The sequence below is a fragment of the Haematobia irritans genome, chromosome 4, assembly GCF_050003625.1.
Source record: "Haematobia irritans isolate KBUSLIRL chromosome 4, ASM5000362v1, whole genome shotgun sequence".
Classification (NCBI taxonomy): domain Eukaryota; kingdom Metazoa; phylum Arthropoda; class Insecta; order Diptera; family Muscidae; genus Haematobia; species Haematobia irritans.
Genome location: NC_134400.1, coordinates 43,254,365 through 43,262,224, shown reverse-complemented (window position 1 = coordinate 43,262,224; position 7,860 = coordinate 43,254,365). Strand labels below are relative to the sequence as shown.

The following is a 7,860-nucleotide window of genomic DNA, read 5'->3' as shown; positions in this document are numbered from 1 at the left end:
TAACGGAACAATTTTCAGAATTACCGTTACATTACATATTCTTTTTGATATTTTATGTAAGTGCTCGATTATGTGAATAATTATACCTAATGGTACCATCATTTATTCTTTTTTATTAATTCGTTAACTACAACTGCCTAAAAATTTGAGAATAACAATTCGAAAATTACCGAGAAGTATTTATTTTTGTCATTACAAGTTAGTCATTATAACTCGCCGCAATGTAATGCAACGTGTAATGACAGCTTTACTCCTGGTAATGTCAATTGTAATGAGATGTGGTTACCTAGTTTTTGCTGGGTAGGTTGAGAATTGCTGCACTTTATAAGATCTAATATTTTTTTTACCCCCAAAAATCCCCCCAAATAAATTTTACCCCTAAAAATCCCCCTAAACTTGAAAAAGGTCCCTAAATTTGGGGGGGGGGACCCCTAACCAGCCAACACTGCCTTCTAGAAACTTTCTAAGCTAACCTCGTATATAGTTCAAGATATTATTGACTCTCTTTATTATATATCTCCCATTCGTTCTCTCACTCTCTCATGTAAAATCATTTACATAGAGCTCATATCAGGGTTGATAAAGTTGACACTTTTGTGCTTTTTTTGATACATACATAGTGTATATATTTGAAACGCCCAAAAGGAGACGAAATACACAAATATAAACTTTTGACAAAATTTTCTATAGATATACAATTTTAACAATATTTTCTATAGAAATAATAATTTGACAAGATTTTCTATAGAAATGCGATTTTGACAACATTTCCAATAGAAATAAAATTTTGACAAAATTTCCTATAGAAATGAAATTTTGACAAAATTTTCTATAGAAATAAAATTTTGACAAAATTTTCCATAGAAATAAAATTTTGAACAAATTTTCTATAGAATTAAAATTTTGAAAACATTTTCTATAGAAATAAAATTGTTACAAAATTTCCGCAGAAATAAAATTTTTACAAAATTAACGCAGAAATAAAATTTTGGACAAAAGTTCAGCAAAAATAAAATTTTGATAAAACTTCCGCAAAAATAAAATTTTGAAAAGTACATTTTTAACACATTTTTAGTACTTTTTTTTCAACAGCATTTTCCATCCCTGGCTCATATCTGCAATTAAAATTCTTGATCAATGGCAAGCATAGCAAAGTGTGTCTCTCAGCCAATGCAAAAAGTGAATGACATTGCTGGGCTACTATCGTCGATAAGTGTCCATGGACAACCAGTTGACCAAGAATGTTTACAAGTCACTTACGATTATCGGAAAATATTTCCAAAAGACAAAAACAACGAAAATTTCTTAATGTAACTGCATCAGGTTCAAATATTCCATTGACTGAAATCGATTGGACAGAACGATGGTGTACGCTACCCATGGATGGAGAACGGTATATAAAAGAAGTCTATGAATTCGAAGTAAAATCAAATGATGTTTTCTTGGTCACCTATCCTAAATGTGGTACAACTTGGATACAAGAAGCCTCATGGTTACTAATGAACAATTTGGATTTTGAAACAGCCCAAAATATCGATCTACCTTATCGCAGTGTTTTCATGGAGTAAATATTAAAAAAAAAAAAAACTTTTTTTTCAGAGATAAATAAATAAATTGTTTGCCTTTTGTATTTTTTCTAGATTAACAGCTTTGTATGAATCTGTACCGAGCAATACCGTGGAACTGGCCAGAAATGCTAAAGAACCCAGGCTATTGAAAACTCATTTACCAGCTCATCTTATACCCAAACAAATATGGCAACACAAAAACAAGGTAATGGGGTGATAAGAAGGTAAGAAATTTGTATGTCCATGGGTTGATGATGAACGATTTAAAAAGGGGCCTACATTTAATTAACAGAGAATTGGCTTATATCGGGGTGCATCGTCCTATATGCCCTATTGTCAGCGAATTTAATCGAAACAAGTATATACGGTCGTAAGTTCGTCCAGGCCGAATCTTATGTACAAAATTCGAATTAATTCGGTTGTGTTAAAGTTTGGCAAGGTATCTTAAAAAATCTTGAATAACTTGAGTTGCCTTAACCCATATGGAAGCAGATTAATTATCTACATAAAACAATTAAGTTCTTGATCGGTTTACATAGAGGAAACTACAAATAATTATGAACCTATGGGACCCACATTTCGCACGGTTATTAGAGGTCTATATCTCAATCGGATCGGATGAAATTTGCACACGGATGCAATTTGCACCGGTTTTAGTGGGTGGTATATCAAAAATGGATCGATACGCCACATATTCTGGGTACTTATATGTGGACGTAGAATCCCTCTAGATTTTGATTTTTAGGAAAATCGGAAAAAATTGGAATATTTAGACGCTCACATCGGGAGGGAAATCCCAAAACATGGACCGATACACACAAACTTCGTCACACAGAAAAAAATCACGAATTTTGTTCCACTTAAAGCCCTAATTGAGTTTTAAAAAGTATTCAATTAAAAATTTAATTCATTCAAAAATTTGTTTAATTCAAAGTCGGACGGGCCGACTATATTATACCCTGCACCACTTTGTAAATCCACATTTTCGATAATATATCAAATCCGTCAAATGTGTTGGGTGCTACATATATAAAGGTTTTTGTCCCAAATACATACATTTAAATCTGACTCCATCTGAACAAAATTTATAATTTGTAGACTTAAAATTTAAGTCGGCTCATGCCCTGGGATGGTACACTATGTTAGTAAAAAACAAGTAAGGAAAGTCTAAAATCGGGCGGGGCAGACTATATTATACCCTGCACCACTTTGTATATCTAAATTTTCGGTACCATATCACATCCGTCAAATGTGTTGGGGGCTATATATAAAGGTTTGTCCCAAATACATACATTTAAATATCACTCGATTTGGACAGAATTGGATAGACTTTTACAAAATCTACAGACTCAAAATTTAATTTGGCTAATGCACTAGGATGGAACACAATTTTAGTAAAAAACAAGTAAGGGAAGTCTAAAGTCGGTCGGGGCCGACTATATTATACCCTGCACCACTTTGTAGATCTAAATTTGCAATACTATATCACAGCCGTCAAATGTGTTGGGGACTATATATAAAGGTTTGTCCCAAATACATACATTTCAATATCACTCGATCTGGAAAGATTTTGATAGACTTCTACAAAATCTATAGACTCAAAATTTAAGTCGGCTAATGTACTAGGGTGGAACACAATGTTAGTAAAAAAAATATGGGAAACCTTTAAATCTGAAGCAATTTTAAGGAAACTTCGCAAAAGTTTATTTATGATTTATCGCTCGATATATATATTAGAAGTTTAGGAAAATTAGAGTAATTTTTACAACTTTTCGACTAAGCAGTGGCGATTTAACAAGGAAAATGTTGGTATTTTGACCATTTTTGTCGAAATCAGAAAAACATATATATGGGAGCTATATCTAAATCTGAACCGATTTCAATCAAATTTGGCACACATGACTGTATTACTAATTGTACTCCTAGTGCAAAATTTCAACCACATTGGGCCAAAACTCTGGCTTCTGGGGCCATATAAGTCCATATCGGGCGAAATATATATATGGAAGCTATATCTAAATCTGAACCGATTTCAATCAAATTTAGCACACATGACAATACCACCAATTGTACTCCTTGTGCAAAATTTCAAGCTAATCGGGATAAAACTCAGGCTTCTGGGTTCATATAAGTGCATATCGGGCGAAAGATATATATGGGAGCTATATCTAAATCTGAATCGATTTCAACCAAATTTGGCACGTATAGCTATAATGCTAAATCTATTCCCTGTGCAAAATTTCAACCAAATTCGGTCAAAACTCTGGCTTCTGGGTCCATATAAGTGCATATCGGGCGAAAGATATATATGGGAGCTATATCTAACTCTGAACCGATTTAAATCAAATTTTGCACACTTGACTATACTACTAATTGTACTCCTAGTGCAAAATTTCAACCAAATTCGGCCAAAAATCTGGCTTCTGGGGCCATATAAGTCCATATCGGGCGAAAGATATATATGGGAGCTATATCTAACTCTGAACCGATTTCAATCAAATTTTGCACACTTGACTATACGACTAAGTGTTATGCTTGTACAAAATTTCAACCAAATCGGTATAAAACACTGGCTGCTGGGTCCATATTAGTGCATATCGGGCGAAAGATATATATGGGAGCTATATCTAAATCTGAACCGGTTTCTTTCAAAATCAATAGGGTTCTATTCTGAACCAAATTAGGAACATGTGCCAAATTTGAAGGCGATTTGACTTAAATTGCGACCTAGACTTTGATCACAAAAATGTGTTCACAGACAGACGGACGGACGGATGGACGGACAGACGGACATGGTTATATCGACTCAGGGACATACCCTGAGCATTATTGCCAAAGACACCATGTGTCTATCTCGTCTCCTTCTGGGTGTTACAAACATATGCACTAACTTATAATACCCTGTTCCACAGTGTGGCGCAAGGTATAAATATGGGAAACATTTTAATCTGAACCAATTTTGAGGCAACTTCGCAAAAGTGTATTTATGATTTATCGGCCGATAGATATGTATTATAAATAAAGGCAAATTTGAGTCACTTTTACAAGTGTTCGACTTAGCAGTGGCGATTTTATAAGGAAAATGTTGGTATTTTGGTCATTTTTGCCCAAATCGGAAAATCATATATATGGAAGCTATATAGAAATCTGAACCGATTTCAACCAAATTTGACATGCATACTTAGTCTTTTAATTCTACTCCCTGTGCAAAATTTCACGTAAATCGGACTACAACTTTGAACTCTTTGGTCATATGACGGAAAATCGGGCGAAAGATATATATGGGAGGTATATCTAAATCTGAACCGATTTCATGTGTCTATCTCGTCTTCTTCTCGGTGTTGCAAACATATGCGAAATATGAAGCGAGAGAAATTTTAATGCAATTGTACAAAAGAACATTTATGATTTACAAGGCGATACTTATGTATTCGAGATTTGCTACTCAGCAGTGACGATTTTACAAGGATATTGGTTAGATCTTGACAAGATATGTGGTGAAGTGTGGGTTGTGATATATTATTTGGTAAATACATACTTGTGCCAAATTTGAAGTGGATTAGACTAAAACTGCGACCTAGACTTTGATCACAAAAATGCGTTCACAGACAGACGGACATGGCTATATCGACTCAGGAGCCCATCCTGAGTATTTTTGCCAAAGACACCATATGTCTATCTCATCTCCTTCTGGGTGTTTTAAACATATGTAAAGGGTGATTCTTTTGAGGTTAGGATTTTCATGCATTAGTATTTGACAGATCACGTGGGATTTCAGACATGGTGTCAAAGAGAAAGATGCTCAGTATGCTTTGACATTTCATCATGAATAGACTTACGATCTGCCACAACGTCGAATTTTCAGTGAATGGGCCCTAGAAAAGTTGGCAGAAAATCCGCTTTTTTATCGACAAATTTTGTTCAGCGATGAGGCTCATTTCTGGTTGAATGGCTACGTAAATAAGCAAAATTGCCGCATTTGGAGTGAAGAGCAACCAGAAGCCGTTCAAGAACTGCCCATGCATCCCGAAAAATGCACTGTTTGGTGTGGTTTGTACGCTGGTGGAATCATTGGACCGTATTTTTTCAAAGATGCTGTTGGACGCAACGTTACGGTGAATGGCGATCGCTATCGTTCGATGCTAACAAACTTTTTGTTGCCAAAAATGGAAGAACTGAACTTGGTTGACATGTGGTTTCAACAAGATGGCGCTACATGCCACACAGCTCGCGATTCTATGGCCATTTTGAGGGAAAACTTCGGAGAACAATTCATCTCAAGAAATGGACCGGTAAGTTGGCCACCAAGATCATGCGATTTGACGCCTTTAGACTATTTTTTGTGGGGCTACGTCAAGTCTAAAGTCTACAGAAATAAGCCAGCAACTATTCCAGCTTTGGAAGACAACATTTCCGAAGAAATTCGGGCTATTCCGGCCGAAATGCTCGAAAAAGTTGCCCAAAATTGGACTTTCCGAATGGACCACCTAAGACGCAGCCGCGGTCAACATTTAAATGAAATTATCTTCAAAAAGTAAATGTCATGGACCAATCTAACGTTTCAAATAAAGAACCGATGAGATTTTGCAAATTTTATGCGTTTTTTTTTTAAAAAAAAGTTATCAAGCTCTTAACAAATCACCCTTTACTAACTTATAATACCCTGTTCCATAGTGTGGCGCAGGGTATAATTAATAGCATCAATTAATATTTTCATTGGATCAATTAATTTTGTAATTGACTTTCAATTGAATGTTTAATTGATACTATCATTTCTGCGATTGAAGACATTTCAATTAAGAATTAATTGGATCAATTAATTTCGTGATTGAAGACAAAAAATATTTGTTTGTGTGCACAGTTATGTGTGGACTTGAAATAACTTTAGATTTACAATTTAAGGCAAATGGGATACGTTTCCAGAAACCCAAGAAGTCAAATCAAGAGATCGGGCTATATGGGGGCTATACCGAAGTATGGACCAATACACACCATCATCGGCACACTTGTTTATGAACCGAAAATACCTCTAGATTTTGAACTTTCCGGAAATTCGGAAATTATTTAGAAAAAAAAATTTCCTAAATAATTTTTGTTTTTTATCAACATTGATCTCAATGTAGCCATCCGTTATTAGCGGATAAATATCTTAATATACTTCAAATTAATTTAAAATAACAATATTTTGTATCAATTTTCAGATTATCTACTGTGCCCGAAATCCCAAAGATACCGCTGTGTCTTATTTTCATTTTCATAAGGGACTCGGCACGTGGGAGGGTACCATCAATGAATTTATTGAGGATTTAATCAATAATGACATCATGTATACACCATTTTGGCATCACGTCTTGGATTTTTGGCAAATGCGTGATATCGAGAATATATTCTTTACCACGTATGAGAGAATGCATAAGGATTTGAAAAAAGTACTCATCGATCTAAATCGCTTTCTGGAAAAACCTCCGTTGAGCGAAGAAAATTTGAAAAAATTAACAAATCATTTATCCTTTGCAAATATGAAGGGTAGGGTGTAATAGTACATGTATTGATATATTTTTCATGGATTTCCATTTGCAGCAAGTCCCCGTACCAATCAAACATTCACTATAAAAGCTGGTCTTGGAAGTCCTCATGTTGCTTCGGATTTTGAGTAAGTAGGAAAAAAGTTATAATTCCGTGTTTCGATATTCGGTATAGCAAATAGCTAAATTTTCATTTGGCGATATTAATTAATCAAAAATTAGTACTAACTTTAACACCAAACTGCATAAAATTAAAATTTTGGAATCTAGTTCTTTTTAATGAGAAGTTCGATTCGAATTGATTTCCGAGAATATTTCGATTTTTTTTCTTTATAAGAAAAAGAAAGTGAAAGCTATTTCCGATTTCGAATTTTTGGAACACGGAAGATTCAATTACTTTATATCGCTGATTTTTTTATGGTAAAAATTTTAAATGAATCTATTGACTTTGAAAATTTAATATTTCAAACGAATTCAATTGAGGACTTAATTAAAAAAATGTTGAAGATATTTTTTCTGTTTTTTTTTCTATTAATTGATATTAGTCACACCTTTTGTCTTTTGTAGGTTTATGCGCCGCGGCATAGTTGGCTCATTCAAAGACGAATTATCTCGCGAATCACAAGAGATGTTGGATAAATGGACAGAGGAAAATTTAAGAAAATTTAATATCAATTTTGAGGATATATTTGGTGAAATTTAAATTTAAAAATATATGCAAAAATAAAGATAGAAACTAAATAAATGTATAACAGGTCAATTGAAAA

General features: G+C 34.0%; 1 protein-coding gene across 2 annotated transcripts; it reads left to right on the top strand.

Annotated features, from left to right (window-relative positions):
- Positions 1 to 1,150: 1,150 nt before the first annotated feature.
- On the top strand, positions 1,151 to 7,860 carry LOC142232850 (sulfotransferase 1 family member D1-like). Of its 2 annotated transcripts, none has more exons than XM_075303548.1 (5): positions 1,151 to 1,564; positions 1,641 to 1,773; positions 6,770 to 7,094; positions 7,149 to 7,221; positions 7,661 to 7,860. In XM_075303548.1, the coding sequence occupies exons 1-5, from the start codon at positions 1,242 to 1,244 to the stop codon at positions 7,794 to 7,796; spliced, it is 990 nt and encodes a 329-aa protein (XP_075159663.1). In that variant the 5' UTR covers positions 1,151 to 1,241; the 3' UTR covers positions 7,797 to 7,860. The 2 variants fall into 2 exon arrangements, with proteins under 2 accessions (XP_075159663.1, XP_075159664.1); XM_075303549.1 differs by having other exon boundaries at positions 7,639 to 7,860.

Coding starts and splice junctions, on each gene's coding strand:
- LOC142232850 (XM_075303548.1), top strand. CDS start 1,242: ATGTTTACAAGTCACTTACGATTATCGGAAAATATTTCCAAAAGACAA. Junction 7,095..7,148: donor ATCCTTTGCAAATATGAAGG/GTAGGGTGTAAT, acceptor TTCCATTTGCAG/CAAGTCCCCGTACCAATCAA. Junction 7,222..7,660: donor CATGTTGCTTCGGATTTTGA/GTAAGTAGGAAA, acceptor TGTCTTTTGTAG/GTTTATGCGCCGCGGCATAG.